The sequence below is a fragment of the Miniopterus natalensis genome, chromosome 1, assembly GCF_054644295.1.
Source record: "Miniopterus natalensis isolate mMinNat1 chromosome 1, mMinNat1.hap1, whole genome shotgun sequence".
NCBI classification, from domain to species: domain Eukaryota; kingdom Metazoa; phylum Chordata; class Mammalia; order Chiroptera; family Miniopteridae; genus Miniopterus; species Miniopterus natalensis.
The window spans coordinates 52,243,632-52,268,501 of NC_142081.1; the positions used below are offsets into that span (position 1 = coordinate 52,243,632).

Below are 24,870 nucleotides of genomic sequence, written 5' to 3' on the forward strand. Positions count from 1 at the left end.
ATCTCTTAATTTAGATAAGGGAAGTTTGACCTTTAAATTTGTTTCTTTCAACAGTCATGTGTGATACTTCTAGGCCTTCTCCTCCTCTATGACGTGTTTTTTGTTTTCATAACACCATTCATCACGAAGGTAATGATATTTTGAAATCCATGAGAAACATGGTAAAAGATGAGAATCTTAAACCTGCTCTTAGATTATTGGTTTTGCAGATGTTTATTCCTAAGTGAGTTCTAATTCTCTCAAGAAAATTGTCATTGAAATTGGCCTTTTAATAGAGGATATTTTCAAGCCTTTAAGCCATTCTGCTAAATAAAAAATGTCTCTTGACTGATGTGAACATGAGAATGTCTGTCAGTTTGCTTTCTACCCTTTTAAAAGTAACTTTTCTTATTATTGTGAAACAGTGAATGTTTGCTGTAGATAATACAGATAGCAAAAATAATGAAAATATGTCATTGCTACCTCCATTTCTATGGCCTTCACCTGAGAGTAAGAAAGAGCACCGTACTGGAAATCTGAAGACCAAAGTGTAGCTCTGTAGCCGTGTAACCCTGGGCAAGCCAGTTAGCTCTTTGTGTTTCAGTTTCCTAGTCCATCATGTGAAGGAGTATTACTACCATTTCATCCTCTCTTCCATCAGTAAAATTCTTTTGGTTGCAACTAACAGAACCCCAAAAAAGGTCCCATCTACCCAGGACGTGTGTAGAGACCAGGATGGGGCTGGCTGCAGGGGAAACTATTCCCAGGGCCACATCTGCTCCCTTTCCACTTCTGTCAACTTGTTCATTGTCTCAGACTGGCTTTTTCTATGAAGTTAGAACCATAGCAGCTGACAGGTCCTAGGTCATCTGTTTGCAGCTCTGCCACTAGGTCCTCAATAAAATGAAGGTGCTGTTCTCAGAATAGGGGACAGGGGTTGGGTGGTAGTCTTTCATTATTTGCCCAATTTTTCTACTTTGTCCCTATTTCTGTCTCACGAATATATCAATTATTGCTTCATTCTCCTACTTTCCCCGTTTTATTTTGATCTTGGTTTTTAACTTTCTGTCATCTCTTTATCCTTTGTCACTCTCACATATTTAATATTTGATACTATAATCACTACTTTTTTCCCCATTAGTTCTTTATCCGTTCTTTAACCCCTGCCACCTGTGATATCACTTAAAACTCTGCACTTCCCGTACTTGCCGTAATGGCATAAGACAAGCATGTGCCCCATTGGGGAGCTAAAACTGCCCCAAGTCACAGCTACCCAAATTGCTTTACTAGCACCTTTCTGTGCCTTCATGATGAGCCATTTGACTCACTGACTTCATTTGTAATAATACCCTACAAAAGCATAGAACTAGTATTACAGATTATTATAAAAGTTGTTAACTTATTAAAGCATTTTAAAAAATTCTATCTAAAGTTGTCCTAGTTTCTATCAGTGTATTTGGTTCAATAAAATGTTTCTGTAAGTAACTCCATCAGAGATCTCATAATGAAAGTAAGGCCATTGTCATAGGTCAACATGTTGATTGTCATAGCATATGAAACGTATTTTACAATGGCTATAGCTATAAACTATAACTAAATTCTTGTTTTAAAATAATTTTTCCATTCTGTTTTAACACTGGTATCACTTTTTAAATATCAAACGTGTCTGCCAGCAAACTATTTCCTATCCCTACATGTAAAAAGTTTTAGAATTTTCAAGGTATAGGGTAGTAATAAAGATGTCTTTGAGCCCCCTTCCTTCCTACCGTGCTTAGGGAGTTGTTCCTCTCCTTTTTTCCATCTTAGCTCCCACCAACTAGGAATGTGACTTCTAGCAGTCTGACCAGGTGGAAAAGATCTAAGTGCTCTTTGCTGTGTTCACTGTTACAGATTTACTTTAACACCATCTTCTCAGTCTGGTTTGTTTTTATTGAGGCTATAGACTTTTAGTAGGTAACTCAAAATGAAAATCAGATATGTAATTTCCGATTTTTGTGGTTCTCACTGAAAATTTCAGGGATTAAATATTGGACATTCTAAACATGTTCTTCACCCTGGTATTAGTAAATTTTGATGAGTTGGCAGGGCCAGTGGCTATGAGTACAGGTGATAGGAGCCCAGCTTCCTTTTTATTTCATCCGCTGTGGTTTTCAGTATAGTATTTTGCAAATAGTAGTTACTCAGATTTGTTTGAATATATGAGAATGTCAATGATGGTCTTCAGTTAAATGTTTTAAATAAAAGAAAACAAACCAAACTCTTTATCTGAAAATGGAATCACATGATGGGAGTTGGCTGTAAGGAACTGTATTCAATATTAGCTTATTTTTCTAAATTCTTATAACTTAACCCTTTGGAAACCTGAAGCTTCACATGAGGAAAAGATTTCTGTGGGTAGGGATTTGGTCCTTCATTCTGCTTAGCAATGGTATCAGTGAAGTCCTCTTAAAAACACTCCAGTGACTTCTATGCACCCCACCCACATGCAAAATTATAGTTAGTAAATCCAATTTTCCTGAAATTCGGCATTTACTTATCTTCCCACTACCCATTTTGGTGATACATCTGTGATAACATGAAGCTTGCTATCTCAAAACATTTCCCCTCTCCACAACACATTTGGCTGTTAGGAAAAGAACTTTTTAGTGAACTCCTCACACAGCCCACATAAAAAGGCCTGAGCCAGACACAAGGGAGGAAATTCAGCTAAGGTTAATGTTTTGATTGGGATGTAAAAGTAGGCAAGGCTGACATTGGACTGGAGTTAGGTTAAAGAAGCTTCTCAAGTTCTTTAGGGCTGGATCTATTCAAGTTTGGCTTCACTGTTATTGTGGTGAGTAGCCAGAGGTCAAATGTATATTTATTCAAATAAAGTTACCAATATTTATTACAAATCTAAATATGTGTAAAAAATTAGTATTTCTTGTATCCCTATTATTGTTATTGCTAAATCACTAAGGACACATAGTATATGACATACTATAACTAAAAGCACACAAATTTATAGTCCATTAGAAAGTGGAGCAGTGTGCTAGGTGGATTTTGTTTTAGATGACTCCAGTTTTTTCTGTCTACAGAGTCTGTTTTAGGAAAAAAGAAGTCTATGGCACATTTCTAAAATCAGTTTGTAGTAGGCCATGAACTACGGGGCCAAATAATTCTTGAATACTGGCAGATTGTTCTCTTTAAATGATGGGACAATTTCTTTCATCTTCCTTCTCAATTTTAGAACGGCGAGAGTATCATGGTTGAACTTGCAGCTGGACCTTTTGGCAATAATGAAAAGGTAGCGATGGCAATTAAACAGAAATGGCTGCCAGTGTGTGTATGTGTGTCCAGTTAATAATTTGCCTTCCTGTGTGATTAATTGGTCATGTAGTGCATGTTAAGGTATTGTAAAACTTTATTTCTCACAAAATATAGCCCTTTTCTTAGTTATTCTAAATTATTAAATACCTATTGACTTGGGTTTCATCCTAGAATGATGGAAACTTGGTGGAAGCCACTGCTCAGCCCTCAGCTCCCCATGAGAAAGTAAGGATTGTGTTTCAGATATGTTCATTGGACTTTAAATTATACCCTCTGAGACAAGACTCTTCTTTGGGGAAAAAAAAAAAATCCAGATTGCCAAAAAAAAGAAGAAAAAATCTGTTTCAAGGCCTGAGTCCTAGTTTTGCTAAAAAGGGAATAAAGGTTATATGTGGGGATACCGGAATTAATACTGTTAACCCTATGTGTGTTTTGTTTTTCCAAAACTATGTATCTATTTCTTTCAAGCTTCCTATACATTCAGAGCATATATGTGTCTAGTTTATGTTCTCTGATTTCAAGTTCTTCTAAATGTCAATTTTAAAATGTTACAACAGTTATCCTAATATTAATCCTTCCCTTTCTAAAAGATAGGGTAAAGATTCCTAAGTGGTTTCTTGGTGACTTTATTTTTTTATTTTTTTTTATAATTACAGTTACCAGTAGTCATCAAAGTACCAAAACTGGCCTATTTCTCAGTAATGAGTGTGTGCCTCATGCCAGTTTCCATATTGGGCTTTGGAGACATTATTGTACCAGGTAAGCAATTATTTGTAACAATTTCAGTAAAAATGTACTGATTGTTTAAATTTGTCAAATGTATGGTATCTGTTCAAAGTGACCTACTCTGTAGTAAGTATTTTTTGGCTATTGCTAGAGCTGGGGTCAGTGACAAAGAAAGAAAAAAGTGTTTTGAGTGGTAGAAGACAAAGCCCAATTGGCAACAGCCAAAATTATATCTTCCATGGCTCAAAAAGTGTCCTAGAGGAAGCAACTAGGATCAGTTTCACCTTTTTCCCTAAGGAACTATATCTAATATATATCAAACCCTTTTTAAAAGTTGAATTTAATAATAGCAAGTGCATTACAGTTCCTGTTACTTCTATTTTAAAATAATAGTTATGTTTTAGGAAGAGTGATTTAGAGGGGAAACAGTAAACACTGCTCTATAGGGCCCTGTAATACAAACAAATACAGCATGTGGTGATGTTGAGCTCTCCTAGCCTGTCTTCTCTGACAGTTTTTGCAGCTCTGCATTATTTTCCTCCCTGGGATACCTGTAGAATAAACTTCATCTTAGCCTATTAATAATATAGTTTAGAAGTAACTAATATTTCTCAATCAGCTGACACTTTGTCCTTCCTTACTTTTCTTACCATCTCCTTGGGTGCTAACTGCCTGTGGATGGGTAAGGTACTGGTTCTTTGGGGAAAAAACCTTTCATTTGCATAGTAAAGCCAGGTAGAGAGAAAATTTAACAGTGTTGCCTGTGGAAAGTCTAATATAGCAATGATCTTAGTTCAGTGAGTCTTCATTTACATAACTGATAAAGTAGGGGGAGCATTCTATTGAGTAACCTTAAGATTTCTTAAATACCTTTAAACTTACCCCTGATTTTACCAGCTGCACAACAAGTGCTATAATCTTAATATAGCACTAAGCATTGAATTTGGGGGCAGAAACATAAATATAACATTCTTGAAGTATCAAAGGTGTCAAACAAGTATTTCTCCAAAGAGCAAAGTTTTTGACAATACATGACTTAATTCTAAAACCTAAATTCTGATTTGGGGAGATGGAGTACATTTTTTAAACATGTGGAAATGTGATTAAACATTTAATGTAATAAAAGTAAGAAGGAACTATCAAGGAACTTATTTGATTAATTATGTAAGGACCAAAACTACCAATGAAAATAGTAAATTAATTAATTCAAAAGAACCAATTAAAATAGTAAAATTATTTTATGATGCTTAGATAGTCAGATGTCATTCTTACTGTTTCATAACAATGTTTAATTAGTCAATACAACCTGAAACAACCTCTTTGGAGAGGGTCAACAAATTTCTTAAAAATAAATAGGTAGTGCCCTAGCCAGTTTGGCTCAGTGGTTAGAGTGTCAGCTCTTGGACTGAAGGGTCTTCTTGGGTTCGATTCCAGCCAAGTGCACGTACCTCAGTTGCAGGCTTGATCCCCGGGCCTGGTTAGGGTGCCTGCAGGAGGCAACCAATTAATGCATCTCTCTCACTTCGATGTTCCTCTCTCTCTCTGTCTTTCCCTTCCACTCTCTCTGAAAAGCAATGGGAAAAATATCCTCGGGTGAGGATTAAAATAAATAAATAAATAGATAAATAGGTAGTTCAATGGTTAGAGTGTTGGTCCACACCCCAAAGGGTCTCGGGTACAGATCCCTGTCAAGGGCGTGTACCTGGGTTGCAGGTTCAATCCCCAGCCCAGTCAAAGCACATGCAGAAAGCAGTCAATCGGTGTGCCTCTCTCACATCAATGTTTGTTATCTCTTTCTCTGTCCATCCTCTCTGTCTCTCTCCCCGGCCTTCCTCTCTCCTTTCCTCTCCCTTCCTCCCTCCCTTCCACTCTCTCTAAAAGTCAATGGAAAAAATATCCTCAGGTGAGGATTAACAAAATAATAAATAGGTAATACAGTGGTTTATTTTTGCAAATTTGCATGTTTACAAATGAGAGCTTATATTTAATTTTTATATGAACTCTTTGTATTAAAACTCCAAATCATTTTATTCTCTTAGGAAAGGAGACTTTTTTGGGGAGGGGTTAATCCTCACCTGAGGATATTTTTTCCATTGCTTTTTAGACGGAGAGAGGGAGAGAGGGAGGAAGGAAGGAAGAGAGAGACGCATCAGTTGTTAGCCTTCTGAACATTCCCCAACTGGAGCAGGGATTGAACCTGAGACCCTTCGGTACTTGGGCCTATGCTCTAACCACTGAGCCACACTGGCCAGGGCTAGGAAGGGAAACTTACCACAATTTGAAATTGCCATCCTCGATGCTCTTCTTTTTTTTTTTTTAATTTATCTTTATTGTTGAAAGTATTACAGATATCCCCCTTTTTTCCTCCCATTGATCCCCTCCACCTCGCATCTGCCCTCCCCGCCGGGTCTTCACCACACTTATTGTCTGTGTCCATGGGTTATACATATATGCATGTAAGTTCTTTGATTTATCTCTCCTCACACACTCCCCCACCCCTGCCTTCCCACTGAGATTCATCAGTCTCTTCCATGCTTCTATGTCTCTGGATTTATTTTGTTCCTCAGTCTATTTTGTTTATTAGATTCCACATATGAGTGAGATCATGGAAAACTGAATCAGGAAGAATCAGAAAACCTGAATAAGCTAATAACAACCAATGAAATCGAAGCAGCAATAAAAAAAACTCCCAGCAAACAAAAGCCCTGGTCCAGACAGCTTCACAGGGGAGCTTACTAATTCTTTAGGTTATAGGGTGAGAGAGTTTACTAAAATTTTTTCTTGCTTTTTGAGGTACATCTGTAATACTATGAACTTCCTTCTCAGGGTTGCTTTCACTGAGTCCCATAGATTTTGGGTGGTTATGTGTTCATTTTCATTTGTTTCCAGGAAGTTTTTAATTTCTTTTTTGATCTTATTGGTAACCCATTCATTGTTTAATAACGTGCTATTTAGCCTCCATGTGTTTGAGTGTTTTTGAGTGTTTTTACTGTAGTTGATTTCTAATTTCATGCCCTTGTAATCTGAGATGCTTGATATGATTTCAGTCTTCTTGAACTTGTAGACACTTGTTTTGTTTCCTAACGTGTTCTGTCTTTGAGCATGACGCATGTGCACTTGAGAGGAATGTATGTTCTGCAGCTTTGGGGTGAAACGTTCTGTAGATATCAATTAAATCTAGTGTGCCATTTAGTCACTGTTTCTGTGTTGACTTTTTGTCTGGAAGATCTACCCAGTGAAATCAGTGGGTGTTAAAGCCCATGGCTATGACTATATTGCTGTTGATCTCTCCCTTAAAGCCCCTAAAGTTATTATTGATAGGTCCTTATTTATTGCCATATTAATTCTTTATGCCTATGTTTCTCTCTCTATTTCTTCTTATTATTACAGCAGTCCCTTTAACATTTCCTGCAATGCTGGTTTGGTGGTGATAAACTCCTTTAGCCTTTTTTCATCTATTTTGAATGATAGCCTTGCTGGATAGAGTGGTCTTGATTTCAGATCCTTGTTTTACATTACCCTGAGTACTCCATTCCATTCCTTTCTGGCCTATAGAGTTTCTGATGAGAAGTCAGCTGACAACCTTATGGGAGCTCCTTTGTAGGTAACAGATTGCTTTCTTCTTGCTGCCTTTAATATTCTCTCTTTGTCTTGAATTCTTGGCATTTTAATTATGATGTGTCTGGGCGTGGGCCTCTTTGTACTCTTCTTGCTTGGGACTCTCTGTGCCTCCTCAACTTGTGTGACTTTTTCCTTGACCAGGTTAGGGAAGTTTTCTGCCATTATTTCTTCAAACATTTACTTTTGACCTCTTCTGGCACTCCTATGATGTGAATATTGCTACATTTCATGTTATCCTACAGCTCCCTTAGTCTGTTCTCCTGTTTTTAAATTGTTTTTTCTTTTTGGATCTCTGGTTGAGTGATTTTTTTCCTACTCTGTCTTCTGATTTGCTGATCTGATCCTCAGCTTCCTCTAATCTGCTGTTTATTCCCCCCAGTGTTTCCTTTATTTCTGCTATGTCACTCTTCATTTCTGACTGGTCATTTTTTGTATTTTCCATATCTCTTTTCATGCTGTTGAGCATCCTTACAATCAGTATTCTGAACTCTATATCTGATAGATTGCTTATCTCCATTTCATTTAGCTCTTTTTCTGGAGACTTCTCTTGTTCTTTCATTGGGGCTTGTTTTTTTGTCTCCCCATTTTCGCTGCCTGTTTGGGTTTGTTTCTGTGTATTAGATAGGCCTGCTAGGACTCTCAATCTTTTTGGAAGGTCTCTGGTGCAGGCCAATGTCAGACGCTGTTTGTGACTGGCCTTGAGTACTCTGTTTGGAGCTATCCACCCACAGCTTGAGGCCCCCTCTCCTAGAGCTGGGTGCTGTTGAACTGGACCAAGATGCATACCAAAGTCTGCTTTTCCAAGGCCTGGGTCCAGAAGCAGATCAGGCAACGACTCAAAGCACTGTGAGGTCTGCCTCTGCCATGCAGACTGATTAATCTGCTTCTCTTAATGAGCCTCAGGCTGTAGGAACTCCTCAGGGTGTGGCATCTGGTTGTTATCAGTCTCTTAATGAGCCTCAGGCTGTAGAAACTCCTTAGGGTAGGGTGAGGGGTTTTCCAGCAAGGTGGGGCAATTGCTTCCCCTCAGGCAAAAGCTGCTTGGAAGGTAAATATCTGCCTATGAAAGATGTCCTCTGCAGTAAGGGGGAATGGTTCGGCACAGGGGTGCCCTCTGAGCTCTGTCTCCAGAGCCCACTACCCTAGATTCCCCTCACACAGCTCCAGTCCACTCCAGTCCACTCCAGTCCAGGTGAGGACGCCTGCAGAAGTCAACCAATTAATGCGTCTCTCTCACTTTGATGTTTCTCTCTCTCTCTCTCTCTCTCTCTCTCTTTCTCTCTGTCTTTCCTTTCCACTGTTTCTGAAAAGCAATAGGAAAAATACCCACAAGTCAGGATTTAAAATAAATAATAAATACAATACAGTACAGTACAGTAGAATGTGTGCTGTTGCCATAGTTGCTGTTGTGGTTTTAAGAAAATAACGTGGAGTGTTTTTTTTTAAGGCCTGTTGATTGCGTACTGTAGAAGATTTGATGAGCAGACTGGTTCTTCTTCTTCTATATACTATGTCTCCTCCACAATTGGTAAATTTTTTGTTTTTTGTTATATTGAATTGTATTATTCGTAGGAAAAGTTAGAGGTCTAAAAATAAGGAACTCTGAATTCTAATTCTTTATCAGTAGCTAATAAGATAATGTTTTTTTCCATCAAAAAGGAATAATTAGACTTCACTACCTATATCACAAGGTTCTTGAGTTTTAACAAGGAAATTGTATGTGAAAGAAAAACATTAGGTTCTACATATAAAATGCTTATTAGAGCACCTGGCACACAAGTAGTCAATAAATTATGTAAGACTAGATTTTTAAAAAACTATGTGTTTATATAAATGAATTCATGGCACAATAACATCTCACCTAGGGCAGCGGAGGTAGTTGTTACTTATCCCTCTGTTTCTATTATTGAGAACAGACAAGAACAGGAAGGAAGCCAAAAAATACTGCTTCTGAACATGTCAGATAGATATTTCAAGGTTTATACACCAGAGTTCTTTTAGGTAAATGGCCTATACCAGAGCTGTTTAGGTACTGTTCTAGTTTTCAATTCCACAGTTGAATTAAATCTAGTAAATTAAAACTACAGGTCAGCAATAAAGAAGGGCCTTGCTAGAAATAGGTACCCTGACAACTAGAAAGAATAGCTAAGTGAATGAAGAGATGAAACAAAGAAAAAAGAAGAGCAATCTGAGGCTATTAAGTATGTACTCTCTAAGGTTATTAACATATTAAGAGTCTAGCGCCAGTTAGTGAGGTACTATAAAAGAATACTCATCGAAAAGGCGAATAATAAGGACTGTCTGTCAGGTCTGCTGTGTCACTTTGGACAGCTCACTTACCTTCCCTGGTCCTCCATTGCTTCATCTGTAAAATGAGCAGGTAGACTCAGTTGTCTGTAAAGGCCCTTTCAGTTCCAGTAGTCTCAGATCCTGTGTTCATAATGAGACCCTGAGTCATTAAGAAAGTGAAATATTTGGTATTCTCTTGTTGAACAAGTCCAGGAAGTAGAAATATTAGGAAGATTTTTTTCAAAGCAACCATTAGTTACCTACAGGTCCAAATTTTAGTTAATCTAAAATGTGGGACAACTCAAAATCCTTAATGGTGACAGATACATGAGACTTTCTTGAGTTATTATCTTTGTCTATGGTTGATGATTAGGGTAATTATATGAAATGCTAATGAGTTTCCAAATTTTTCAAAAGCTTTGTAGAATGTCTTTCCTAATTACTGTGTAGGAAAATACGAAATTATGAAACGAAGTCATAAGGTAAAATCGTCCCCAATATTTGAAAACCAGTACTTCAACGAGGAAGTTAAAAATCCACCTTTGGAAGCATTCAGAAATGACTGATATTTGGTATTCTTTTTGCAGCCTATGCTGTTGGCATGATACTTACGTTTGTTGTTCTGGTGCTGATGAAAAAGGGGCAACCTGCTCTCCTGTATTTAGTACCTTGCACACTTATTACTGCCTCAATTGTGGCTTGGAGACGTAAAGAAATGAAAAAGTTCTGGAAAGGTAGCAGCTATCAGGTATGTGCTTCTATTTCAGCTACCAAGTTATCTCATGAAATAATTCACTGACTAACTTTGGCTGGAACTACCTATATATATCAAAGCTTTTAAGTGCCAAAAATTTATCTTGGATCTCTCAGGAAGTCCTTTAAGTTTTTTCCACTACTGCCCCCTTCCTGTCCACCTGCTGCATCATCAGTTCTCATCACCGCTGCAATGTGATGCCAAAATCCTGGTGACTCAGGATCAAACTGTCAGGAAGGAGTGTGCGGGCATCAGGGAAAAGCAAAACACATTTCAACATGAGTTTTCAAAATCCACACAGAAGTGGACTTCATGGAATATAAAACTCTATGTTTACTGAATTTTGAGACTGACATTAGCTATTTATAGTGAGGGTCCTAAGGTTTGCAGATAAAAAGTATATCCTTACCCTGGCCGGTGTGGCTCAGTTGGAGCGTCGTCCCATATACTGAAAGGTTGTGGGTTTGATCTCCAGCTGGGGCACATACGGAAGGCAACCAGTTGATGTTTCTCTCACATCAATGTTTATCTCTCTCCCCCTCTCTCTTTCTCTCTCTTCCTGTCTCTAAGATCATAAAAAAACTTATCCTCAGGTGAGGATTTAAAAAAAAAAAAGTATACCCTCTTCAGCATCTAAATGGGTCTAAATAAACTAAATAAGGCACTCTTTTCAAATTTAAGTGGATCAAGATCAACTTTCTGTAAAATTTCAGAACGCAAAAAATCTTACTACCAGATTCTAATAATGTTTGATCATCATTGAAGTTAAATTCCTTTCTTCTTTTTCTGAATGTTCTTGGTATTCCAGTAAAGTCTGTTTGCTTTGAAATTAAAGAGGGTTGGGAAACCCTGGCCATTGAGGCCAGGGTCATGGCATTGACCCTTCATGAGGCAGTTAGCTCTGCTTTGCCCTGTTACAACAAACTGCCCTCCTCCATCTGCCCTCATGCATGAGTGTCAGTGGTCACATGAACAAAACAGATACTTTGGGTGGATGACACAAGTCTGTTAGTAGATAAACAGTTCAAAGTTCATATCCATCTTGTGGTTGGTTTGTGGTATCATCTTTATTTAACAAGAGGTGATTAACACAAAGTTAGACTACTATAATTGGGAAAAGCACTGGTCTGGAATTCTTTTGGGTAAACCTTGTAATTTCTATGAGATTTGGATAAAATAACAGTACCTGCCTTGCCTACATCACAATGCCATTGTCTCAACATGTATTTGTACACATAGAATTAGTTTATATATCACAAGGTCCATGACTAAACTGGTAAGATAGCTTGCAACTTTTCCATTAAGAGGATACCCACATAGAGGTTTTTTTTTATTTACTTATTTTTTAAATCCTCAACTGAGGATATTTTTTCATTGCTTTTCAGAGAGAGTGGAAGGGATGGGGGGGAGAGAAATAGCAATGTGAGAGGGACACATTGATTGGTTGCCTCCGGCATTGGAGCCAGGGATCAAGCTTGCAACTGAGTTATGTGCCCTCAGCTGGAATCGAACCCGGAACCCTTTAGCCCATGGGCTGACACTCTAACCACTGAGCCAAACTGGCTAGGGCTGGAGTTTTTATTTTGATTTTTCCAGATTAAAAAAAATAAAGTATGTCCTACAACACATACTCTGCTACTATACTAGCCTTTGAAAGCCACATCCCAAAAAGTGGCTCTTCGTCATTTTAAAAAATAATTTTATATTTTTTAACTTAGCAAATATTCATTGAACAGTGCTATGCCCCAGGAAGTATTTTAGGAGCTGGTGATAAAATATGAACAAGTTAGAAACAGGCCTAGTCTCATGGCCTTTTGGAAGTTAAAGTATAGTGGGGGTTGCCGATGGAGTCACTAAGAATACAGTGTGATAAATGTACTAGCGATGGTAGGTGCCGTGAAAGCTAGCAGGGGACACCCAGTGCTTATGGTTTCATGACAGAGTCAAAGGTGATTGGGGGAAGGCTTTTTAAAGACTGTTAAATTGATGTTGAGACTTGAACTGAGCCATGTGTTCCACGTTGAGGGAACCATGTCTTCAGAAGCTAGAGCGAAGAGAGCATGGCATATTCTAGGAACCAAGTGAGGTTTAGGATGACAGTGATGTTGAGTAAGTGTGGGGCCGCTGTAGGAAATGGAAACTGGAGAAGGAAACAGGGTAAGGAGCTGTAGGATCTTGTAAGCCATGGCAGAGAGTTTGGATTCTATGCTAAGAACTTTGGGGACCATCTGAGGGTTTTAAGAAATTTACAAAATGGATCGAAGGAGGGAGCAGAACTTGACGCAGCTATTGCAGTGACGCGAGCAGTGGTGGCCAGAATTCGGAAGGTAGTGCGATTGAGAGAGGTGAACAAAGTCGAGAGAAATTAAGAGACATAATTAATGAGATGTGGTAATAGATTCCGTGGAGGGGAGGAGAAGGAAGTGGAGTCCAAGGTTTCTGGCTTGGGTTACTGAGTGGGCGGATGGTGATCCCGTTCACTGAGAGAAAGCAGGGCAGCAAGTTTGCGGAGGAAGATAATAAATTCAGTGTTAGACAAGTTCAATGTTGAATATGGATTCCATTTTAAACATTTCGAAGTACCTATAGGACCACCAGGCAGAGGGAAATACTAGGCAGTTGAATAAATGTCCCCTGATGTGCAGGAGACAGACCAAGCTAGAGACAGAAATTTGGGAGTGTCATCAGCATACTCGGTGAGTGAGTGAGAACATACAGGGGGAAGAAAAGACTCAGGAAAAATTGTGGGCAAGTGGTTTCTACTATTAGGGCACCTGTCTGATTAACTGATTATGACATAAGGACAAGGAAGATGAGCGACATGGGGAATTTTGTTTAGGGTTAGCCTTAAATCTTAGGTTAGAATTTAAATTTGGCGCTGTTAGTGAGAGCACGTGTGATATCTTACAGAATTAAATATACTTCTTTTTATTTTCATCACCAGCATTTCATTTTTATTCATAAAAATTTCCTTTCCCACTCGACCAGGCATGGCTTATCAGTTGAGCATTGACCTATGATCCAGGAGATCGAGTTTCGAGTCCCAGTCAGGGCACATGCCCAGATTGTGGGCTCCATCCCCAGTGGGGGGCATGCAGGAGGCAGCTGATCAACGACTCTCTCATCATTGATTTTTCTATCTGTCTCTGTCTCTCCCTTTCTCTCTCTCTGAAATCAATAAAAATATATTTTTTAAAAAATTTCTTTCCCTTTAATACAGGTGGAGCAAAAATAGGTTCACAGTCGTTAGTATGTAAAACACAGTTCATTCTTGTATTAGTACTTATTAATTATTGTGTTACTTTCCATGTTAACAACTGTAAACCTGCTTTTGTCCCATTCTATACATACTTTGAAGTATTTTATTATAAAAATACATGCTTATTACAGAAAATTTTGAAAATGTAGGAAAAGACAAGAAAATTAAGTCCACCAATAACCCTACTACTTAGAGATAGCCACTCTTAAGATGTGAGTTCCCTTTTATGCCTTCCTGGATAAGTGGATAGGTGAGTGGATGATACCACAGTCTAGTTCTCTGTCTTGTTTCTCTACTGCATGTTAATTATTTCATTTTAAATTCCTTGTAAAAATCATTTTAATGGCTATGTAGTATTCTTTCATGTGCATGTACCAGACATTATTTTACCATTTCTTTTGGCCCAGTCACTTCTCTTCAGTAGATTGTCCAGAAAATAAAAATCTGGGCAAAACTGATGTGAAAAGATGTTCATTAGAGTACTTCTGGTCATCTTTGTTCTATTAGAATGACTTATAGGTTAATGTTTTTGGCAGTTAATCAACTAACACTTTTACATGGACCCTAACCCTGCTTTTTCTTTGATTATTTTTCATTTTGTGTTTTAATTACGAAGTAATGCATGTTTGCATTTTTTAATTCCACTTTATTTATTTTTAAATGTTTTTGTTCTTTTTTATTGATTTTAGAGAGAGGAAGGGGGAGGGGGAGAGAGAGAGAGAGAAACATCAAACATCGATGGGTTGCCTGCTGTATGCGCGCATCCCGACCAGGGACTGAACCGGCAACCTGGGCATGTGCCCTGACCAGGAATCGAACCAGCGACCTCTTGGTACACAGGACGACGCTCAACCAACTGAGCACACCGGCCAGGGCGATGTTTGCATTTTTTAAACAAGCAATACAGTGGTGTCTAAAGTAAACACAGAAGGCGTTTTTCTAACTCTTCTATCCCCACACCCACCCTCAAGGGGCAGTTACTTTGAACAGTTTATGTGGAGCTTCAGATCTTTTTATGCCAACTCATACTATAAATAGTTGAATGTTTAGAGACGTTGTATATGTAGATGTAATAACATTGCGTCTCTTTGGAAATATTCTACAGGTTATTTTTTCTCAGGTTTATTTTAGCACCTTCCCTTCTTTCTCTCTCTATGATGTTTATTGAGGAGAAAGGGGATGGTAGGTAAGGAAGGAATTCAACTAAGGGATACATTTATATTCCCTTTGAACAAATGCTCTGCCCTCTTCCATGCGAGTTTCATTCTTAAAAGTTCCGATTCTGCTTCACAGCAGCTACCAATAAAGGGAAAGATCATTGCAGCTGGACACAAAGCAGTAGGAAACAGCCCGAAAGGGCAGACTCCAGGGTTTTGACAACACAACGTAGTAGCTAAATAAGACAGTTAATTGTAGGAAAATCCATTGAAAAGGTGTCTGAAAAGATAGGACAACTTTGGTTATACACTTCTCATTTTTATAGTGTATAATTTTATTTGATAAAGACATTCAGAATATAAAATAACACATGGTAATAAAAAGTGTGGAGTCTACTGCCAGACTGACTACTTTGTAACTCTGATTTTGTTTATTAGCCATGTGACCTTAGACAAGTTAGCTACTTAATGTCTCAGTTTCCTCCAATGTAAAATGGGATAATAATCATCCTATTGAAGAGGATTATTGTAATATATGCAAAATGTTTAGAATGGTGCCTGGCACAGCATAAGCATGATAAATGTATTTGCTATTATTTTTTGTAAGATTTGGTGTGGGGTTTTTTGTTTATTTATTTTGGTTTATTTGTTGATTTGGCTGTTATTTTTCAGTTCATTTACTAGATTTACATTTTCCTGCTTTGAGTATTAAAACTTTGGGTCTTTGTTAAATCTGGTTCCTTTAACTTATTTGTAAAAGGGCTTGATAGCCATCACAGCCTCAGAGAAAAAAAATCTGTTAAATGTTGCCATTTTCCTACTTTGCACTAAATTTTTAAATACAAAGAATGGATATTTGCTGAAATTTTAATCTAGCTAGTTGCAGAATATAAACTGCGAAGAGTGTATTTTTCTAGAAAATTAGCATTTTTTTAAACTTATAGAATGTAATACCCTCACAAAATTATTCCCTGGTTAAGGTTTTTGAAAAAAGAAAATCTCTCATAGCTTTTGAGAGATGTTAACCTTTAACATTAAAATTAATTTAGCTTGAATGTTGTCATTTGTGGTATAGTATAGGCTATATATAGACAGTATATTATAGGCTTTGGCATCAGTTCTGGCAAATTACTCAGTCTCTTAAAACTGTGTCTCCTTGTCCATAAAATGAAGTTGGACCTACAGGCAGGTAGGAGAATGTGTAATCCATGGTGGTGAGTTAGCCCAAGATTTGGTGAGGCAGCTGGGTGTTGAAATCAGATAAGATTAGGCAGACGCCAGGAAAGTAGAACAGGGAACCTCAACAAGCCTGGTGAAACTGGGAGGAGACTAGGTACAGCCCTGTGTGGAACAGGCCTGAGGGCCGCCCTGAAGACCGCCCTCAGGCAGTTACTGGCTCATGTCTTAGGCTAACAGCGTAATGATATTCCTTTCTTTCCTCTCCCCCTAACTTTCATTATCTTTATAACATTGCCAGTCTCTGTTTCCAGAATATCCCTTACGGAACTTTCAACTCAAAGTCTGCCTTCTCCAAGCAGGATATCTAAGAGTTCTCCGATTGAAATTAAGTTCACCTTTCCCCATATTATTTCAGACTTTGTACTTTAAATACTTATTAACATCTATCTGCCTTGTAGTATAGATATTTATGTATCTATTTAACTACTCATTAAGTTATTAGCTCCTAGGTGTAGGAGCCCACAGTATTGACAGCAGTGTTTTTTCACACTATACATTGTTAGTGTTACTGAAATTCTTCATGCGAAACAGCTATAATGTTCAGTCTCTAATCCACTGACCTTTAGTCATTTCTGTGTGTGTGTACAAGCTCCCCGATTGTGTTTTAGCAGCCCTCGTAAAATCACCAAAATTGTTACAAGGTTTTGTAATAGTGAGGCACTTTTAAAACATTGAACTGGAGTTTACATGTCTGCAATTTATATATGTAATCATTTTTTTGCAAGTGCTAAAATTTTTTGCTATTGTTTTGAAATAACCAAATCTAAAACATATAAAATAAAGTCAGAATGAAAGATGATGGCATGTTTGTTTATGTCGTTCATCATTTGTTTCATCCTAATGCCTGATACTAGAGTGCAGTACAAGTGGTCAAAAGTAGAGCTTTCAACTGGAGACTTCCAAATGTCATGGGTAGCCCTGACAGCCTTTGTATGTTGTTTTCAAAGGGCACATTATATCTTGTTTGTTGCTGAAACTTAAGGGACTTCATAGAAATACTTTAGTATTTTACTTGAAGTCTTTCAGCCCTTTCCATGAATTTCTCTGATCCAAAGAAGTAATTTTTCTATAGTATATCACTAAAATAGTCTAATTTGGAAATCTTAATCATATATTCTTTATAGCTCAAAGTTATTTATCACTATATTTTCTATGAACTTTCTTTCTAGAATACTGTAAATAAATGTTTCATTTATTTAATTTTACTCAACCTCTTAGTTCTAATTAATGAAAATAAAGATGTGTTTCTCTAGAGAGAAAAATCAGCAGTGGCATTATTACTCTGGCACATAAAACAATTAAGAGAAATTGTCATTTTAGGGGATTTTTTGTTTGTTTATTTCTAATCCTAAATCAGTGGAGTTAGATTTATGCAGCCACCTCCAATGGGCAATTTTACCCTGAGTGGAAAGTCAGTTTTCAGTTTGTTGATATTCTGTAAACAATGGGTTTGTCTCTGTTAAATGTCACTAGTGCTTCTAATTATTTTTAGAAGTCACAAGCTGTGACTGATGAGTGAGAATAGAAATACTTAGAGCAACCCCGCTTTAGTATCAACAACTCTCCAGCTACTCCACTTTAGGGAGTGTTTTATTAGACTGTTTCTGGAGACTGGTTCAATTATAAATAGGCAGAGCTATCAGTAAGTGATACGTTTCTATATTGTTTTTATTGAAAAGTCAGTAAAGTAAGTACAGAGTAGAGATGTTTACTTCTGAATAAGTTGATTTTTGAAAGTGTTTTTTTAAAACTAATATATTTCTATATTTAGGGATTAAAGTGCCAATTAGGAAAGAAGCAGCATTTTATAACTTAGGGTATGTAGGCTGTTATTTATTGGGTTACAGTTGCCAGGGTAAACAGGTCTTGGGGAAGAAAAAGGGTTTCCCCACCATCCATTCTGCTGGGGTTACTTCTGTTCTTTTTCCCCCACAGCTCCAGCCTCTTACACCCAGAGCTCCGAAATCTTTAGAAGAAAGGGGGCCTAAATGTATCTTAGATGCTTCTTTCCCTCCTTCATTTAAATTGTAACTAAAATCAACTCTTCAACGACTTCATCTTATGTTTCATATAGTGAAATGCTTAATAAACATGCTACCTGTCTTGATTTGCCCCTCCCCCCAGGTGCTGCAAACATGTAACTACCTTCATCTATTCTAGGGGATATGTTTGGCAAATGGAGAACCTCAAAACTGATTGTTTGGGGACTTGAGATGGCTCATAGAGTGTCAGCAGGTTTGGGTGGTATAAGTTGTCTCCATTGCTTAAAATAGTTGTCAGCTGAAAGCCTCAGTTCCCATGTATTTCTTGTCTGGCTAATCCTGAGACCCCATTTGGAAGTCATTCCTCTTTCTGCCTCCTCTCCTAGAAAACACTAAAACTTTTAGAATCAGTTTACAAAAATTGGAACATTTATCTGCTGGTCCTTTCTTCTAATTCTTGATAAAGAGAAGGCAAAAAGTGTATCACAATACTGAAATTTAATCATCTAAAAATCTTTGACAATATTCACAAAGACATTAAGTAATTTTTTAAAAGTAATTTTATCTGAAGAACACAGTAAAAACACTAAAAACATTTAAGCACTTTCTTCTCCCTTCATTCCCAAACATAGATTTTCATGGGACTATAGGCAGAGCTAAAGTGATCATTTGAGAAGTTTAACCTGTAATTCCTCTATAATTAGCCTATAGCAGATATATTCTTGATTTTGTTTTCAGATATCGCTTTACCTTTAAGTACCTTCAGTTATTTGTATTTAGTAGAAATTTTTGTCATAGAATGTTTCCAAAATTTCACATATCATTTTCGTTTTTTGAAATATTTTTATTGATTTTTTTGTTTTTGGAGAGAGAGAGGAAGGGATAGGGAGAGAGGGAGAAACATTGATGCGAGAGCAGAACATCAATTGTCTGCCTCCTGTATGCCCCCCACTGGGGACCGAGCCCACAACCTGGGCATGTGCTCTGACTGGTTATCAAACCGGCAACCTTTTGGTGCATGGGATGATGCCCAGCCAACGAAGCCCCACCAGCAATGGCTCACATTTTTAAATTATCTCAAGGTCAATTCAAGGTGTCATCCAGGTTACATTGTCCCCAAACTAGCTAGTGGCCTCACAGTCAGTTGTGGGACCACTTTTAGTTTTGCCACATCTGGGAGTGGACATGTCCTGGAATAGCATCAGGCATATCTTCCTTTTGTGGTGGAGTTCCCACTGCCATGAAGGGCGGTATTCATACAGAGAAATGGAAATAGTGGAAAATCCCGAGAAAGCATTATCAAATTGGCCCTGAGTCCATTGATTAGGCTTTTGAAAGGTTCAGTGTCAGTTTGACCATGTCCTTAGGAGCATGGATGTTGAACCAGTACATTGCTCCAAAAGGAGTACTCAGTTCTATAGAGCACTCTGAGCCATTTTTAAAAATTGGGAATCACCCTGGCTGGTGTGGCTCAGTTGGTTGGAGTGTTGTTCTGTACACCAGAAGGTGGTGGGTTCGATTCCTGTTCAGGGCACATACCCAGGTTGCGGGCACATACCCTAGTCAGGGCCCTTACAGGAGGCAACCAAACAATGTTTATCTACCTACCTACCTACATACCTACATCTCTCCCTTCCTCTCTCTAAAAAAAAAAATCAATTAAAAAAAAGGGAGAAAACTTTCTTTAAAAAAAAAAAATTGGGGCCCTGACCAGTATGTCTCAGTGGTTAGAGCATCGGCCCACACACCGAAGGGTCGTGGATTCAATTCCCAGTCAAGGGCACATACCTGGGTTGAGGGTTCACTCCCTTTCCCCAGTCGGGGCACATGTGGGAGGCAACAGGTTGATGTGTCTCTCCCACATCGATCTCTGTCTCTCCCCCCTCCCTCCCTTCCTTCCACTCTGAAAAGCAGTGGAAAAAATATCCTCAGGTGAGGATTAACGACGACAACAACAAATAATTGGGAATCCTTTTGCCAAATTAGTGAATATGGAGGGCAAGTTGAAAATTTGCATTTTCTCACATTTTTGTTTATGCCTAGATGATGGACCAGCCAGACTATGCAACAAATGAAGAAAACCCTGTGACTGCTGGTGAACAGATTGTCCAACAATAATACTATGTGAACCTGCCGTAATGTGTCAGATTTTTCTGCAAATAGACTTTTGAATTGACAATCTGAAAGAATCAATGATATGCTTGCAGTATATATTTTTAAGAGCTGGTACTGACAATTATGTCGTAAGTAATTAAAACATATTTGCTTTTAACTATGTTAAAGTTGTGCCTTCACATTAAATAAAAGGATATGGTCTGTATAACTTTCAAAATGTATTATATACAGTATATTTTTCTAAAAAAAAGTGTTGATCCACCCCTGTATTTTTCTTACTGAAATCTATTTCTTTTCAACTCTAATGATAGGTATTTCTGCCCAAGTGAGTTTCTGAACAGATTTTACTGAAAAGAATTATGCAAAATTTATGCTTTATAGAAATAATTGTTTAAGATCATGCAAGAAGGCAGTTCAACAATAAAATTTTGGACTTTTATCACTGCAGAGGTTAGAAAAAATATAATTTGGGAATATATAAGTGCATATTTTTATAGCATAAGTTTAAAAAATTTTCAGTCCTTTTTAAAACTTGAGAACCTGAATTGCTTCGAATTGCTATGTATTATATTAGAATATTTTTCCACTTATAGAGAAACATAATATATAGAACTAGTTATTAAAAGGATACAAAAACTGACATCCACAAAAGGTCTGCTGTTTCCTTGAAGGTATAGCTTAAATTTCTACATTAACATTCAATTTCACTATGGTATTTCTGATCTGCAAAGTTTGGTTCTGTTGATGTTCAAGCTTAGTATTTTGTATAAAATTATATATTAATACATATGGCTCATCATTGGAGTGTAACATCCCTAACAGCCCCTCCCCCCACCACTGTCTTGATTCCTACTCCTTTCCCCAAAGGAAACCACTGTTAACCCTTAATATTTTGGTGGAGGGTGGTGTACTGGTATACCAGGTGTGCTTCAGAGGAAAGAATTGGAGACAAAAGACAAGAGACTGGGTGTTAGTGTCAATTGAATTACATTACAAGAATGTGAGTAAATTGCCTTAGTGCAAGACATTGGTGTCTCAGTTTTCTCATCTGCAAAATGAGTAGGTTATACCAGTGATTTTCAACCTCTTTCATCTCATAGAATACATAAACTAATTACTAAAATTCTGTGGCACACCAAAAAATATTTTTTTTTGCTGATCTGACAAAAAAAAAAATAGGTCTAATTTTGATTCATTCACACCAGACAGCTTTTGTGTTGGCTGTTGTCATTTTTTTTATTTGACAATCTAGGGGGAAAGAGGTCAGTTCCCCTGACTAAATAGTGAGGTATTGCATGTTTTAAAAATTATTGCAGCACTGGGTTAGAAATCGCTAGGTTAGACCAATTAATCACTCTGGTACCTTACAACTTGAAAAAAAAAGTCTTTATCTTTCTTTGCTAAATCTCAAATGTACCCTGAACATTCATTCTCCTGGGAGTTAGAGGTCAGATTATCTTTTCATTTTCTTTAATTTTCTCTAAGAAATTTTCGAATGACAACTAATTCCAGAGGCAGCAGAATTTTGCATTCTCTGTAAGTAATATACAAGATATGTGAACCACTCTATCCTCTTTCATTCTAAGGCCAGTTCAGCTGATTAAAATATAAAGCTCTAATGCCTTAAAATGGATCAGAACTTTGGTATTTGAACTAAATTTAGCATTTGAGGGAACTAGATGCTTTTGTTTAATTGCTAACTTTTGCTGAGTAAATTATAGATGGAGAAGCTCCCTTGACAGCCCTCTGTCCACTTGATACACTTATGGATCCTTTGGTAAATGACAAGTAAGTTTCTGACAAGTAAAGGTTAATCCTCTTTTTGTCTCCATAATATCAAGCTTGAATTTTTTCCAAAGAATCTAATTTATTTGGCAGAGTCAGAGAGAGAGAACAGATGAAGTGCCATTTTAAAGCTCCAACTATATTTTCATTTTGAGTATCAATAAAATGTTTGCCAAAATATAGCTTTTGTAGTAAAATTATCTGCATTCTCCTCTCAGCTTTTTGGTATTCAAAAGCCTGAACCTCAGCCACATTTTATGAAGAATGTTAAAGAAAATTTAAATCTAGAAAGCTGAAATTTTAGCTCTTTGATACACATTCTACTTTATCCAACCATCAGCTACCAAGGAGGTAAAATCTTTTTCTAGTTTGCTATTAAAATCTTATTGGTTAAATAGAAATAAGAAAGAAAGAGTGAAATTCCCTAAGTTTCTCTATCCTCAGTGTCAACTTTACATTGTACTTGAACAGTTATTGTACCAACCCAGCTGAAAATATTTATAGAGAAATTATAATAAAGTACAGAAATGTTTTATTTGGGGACTCAAAGTAAACAAAGGGTAGGGGAGATGAAACTTTGTCTCTAAAGGGCTGTATCATTTCTTCCTATCTTAGATGCCTTCCCACCACCAATAACTATAAGGAGAAGAGAAGTTTTTTTCCTAAGTAAGTCTTAAAAACAATAAGATACAGTGTATTATTACTTATTGAAAAAATATTGCTGCTTAGAAATTCTCTATGAACATATTTGTAGCTTATCAAACAGAAATCACTAAATATCTCAAATTGTAATATAGATGATTTTTTTCCTTCAGTTTACTTCAGCAAAGATAATTATGAAGTTTGTGAGGAAAGACTGCTATTCCAGTACATTATATTATCTTCCAGCTTGTATTTTTTTTTTTAGATTAGCAAAACCTTATTAGTAGAATCCACGATTTATTTCTCCTTAGAAAGAAGAAAATTTTAACCCATCTGCTGTTGGCATTCATAGATTTTAGTTAAATGTCCATAGAGATTTTGGTGAAATGATACATTTATAGTAAATACAAATGAGCTTTCTAGTTTTCTTTTGCTCATTCAATTTTTTCCTTAGGTATAAGTAAACATTATTTTTACATTTGACTAAAAAAATATTTGAACTAATTTTATTTAAGATTGTTCTCTAAAATTTTAGCCGGATCTCAACCAATGATATTTCAAAAACATAGGAATTGCATTTCAGACTGGTGCAACGTACTAGTTTGAAAAGCTTTATATTTTTCTGTTAACAAGGAAAAGAGTTGAATTTATTCAAGATGATGCCAAATAACAAATTCTACAGTTTAAAAAACTTATTTTCAGTAATCGATTTACCCCAGAGGATAATTCTAAACAGATTGGAGTGAGTAATGTAGATAAAATCAAAATACTGAATATAAATCACTTTATGGTACCCGAGAGAAAGATATTCTGTAAATTCAAGAGATCGGAATCAAATTAATCAACCTTTTGATATTTGAAAGAAATTGTGTAGTACTCATGTTTGGATTACTGAATTTTCGGAGTAAACAAAATGATTGACAGAGTAATATACAGACCATATTATAATAAAGGCCATATATGTGAGCTTCCTTGTTTAATGTTTCTGTGCTTCAGGACAGCCTTTGTACCTGTGAAGATGGTAATGGGGACAAAATGATTTCTTAAACTAAAATTTTAGAATAGTCTTGTATTAGTGGCAATTAAGAGGCAACTAAAAGAAAAAATAGAATACTTAATGTCATCATGCTTTTCTTTAATTAGACATTAAAAAGTGTTATAAATGACATTCCTTTAGAATATGGACTTTTTAAAAAATATATCCAAAATTTATCTGGTTGGTTGCAGGATTTCCCAATAGAACAAGTCAATGTAACTTGGTGATTTTTGCCTGTTTTATACCTTCTGTTGTATTTTGTTTAAATGAGCACCTTTCGAAAAATACATCTGATTGAATTTTTACTTCTTAGATATTGGTTTGAGTGGGATTTTTTTTTAACACTTTGATATGTAAGCTAGTGTGAATTAATACTTAATAACACTATTAGGCTTTATTTTTTTATGGAACATGGTTTAAAATTTAAAGACTTTTTGAAGTGTTAAATTAGCAGTGCTTTAAAACTCTTCGTTATGTGCCAATACTGACAAGAAAAACATTTTTTTAATGTATTGAATTCACTATGGTATGCAATAAATTCTATTTTAAAATAAAATTTGAATGCTTATTTTGAATGGTGAAACATAATTGAAAATGAACTAAACATGTACGCGATCGTGTTTCCATAAGGTACAAGTGGTAATAATCACTTATAAAATTGTGTGGTTATTTACATCTGACAGATTTACTGGAAATTTATAGTGATACATAATATCCATTAATAAATATTTACTGAATTAATGTATATACTTTTTTTACCGAGAAATAATCGTACATCTTATGATGAACATTCTTGGCATTTTTAGCTTTGCTGAAGTTGTTCCCACAAATTGCTAAGATCCTGCTGCCATCGTACTTCTTTTTTTTTTTTTAATATATCTTTATTGATTTCAAAGAGAGGAAAGGAGAGAGAGAGAGAGAGAGAGAGAGAAACATCAATGATGAGAGAGTCACTGATCAGCTGCCTCCTGCACGCC

General features: G+C 36.7%; 1 protein-coding gene across 2 annotated transcripts in view; it reads left to right on the forward strand.

The window, feature by feature from the left end:
* Nucleotides 1-24,638, forward strand: part of SPPL2A (signal peptide peptidase like 2A) — a 49,039-nt gene extending 24,401 nt beyond the window's left edge. Inside the window, exons 10-16 of one of the 2 annotated variants that reach the window (XM_087821450.1) lie at nt 55-129; nt 3,209-3,265; nt 3,460-3,513; nt 3,945-4,047; nt 9,083-9,163; nt 10,512-10,672; nt 20,359-24,638. In XM_087821450.1, the coding sequence (XP_087677576.1) occupies nt 55-129; nt 3,209-3,265; nt 3,460-3,513; nt 3,945-4,047; nt 9,083-9,163; nt 10,512-10,672; nt 20,359-20,433 (606 nt within the window). In that variant the 3' untranslated portion in view covers nt 20,434-24,638. The remainder of the gene's footprint in view (nt 1-54; nt 130-3,208; nt 3,266-3,459; nt 3,514-3,944; nt 4,048-9,082; nt 9,164-10,511; nt 10,673-20,358) is intronic. The other variant, XM_087821459.1, reaches the window with a different exon arrangement.
* Nucleotides 24,639-24,870: the final 232 nt, after the last annotated feature.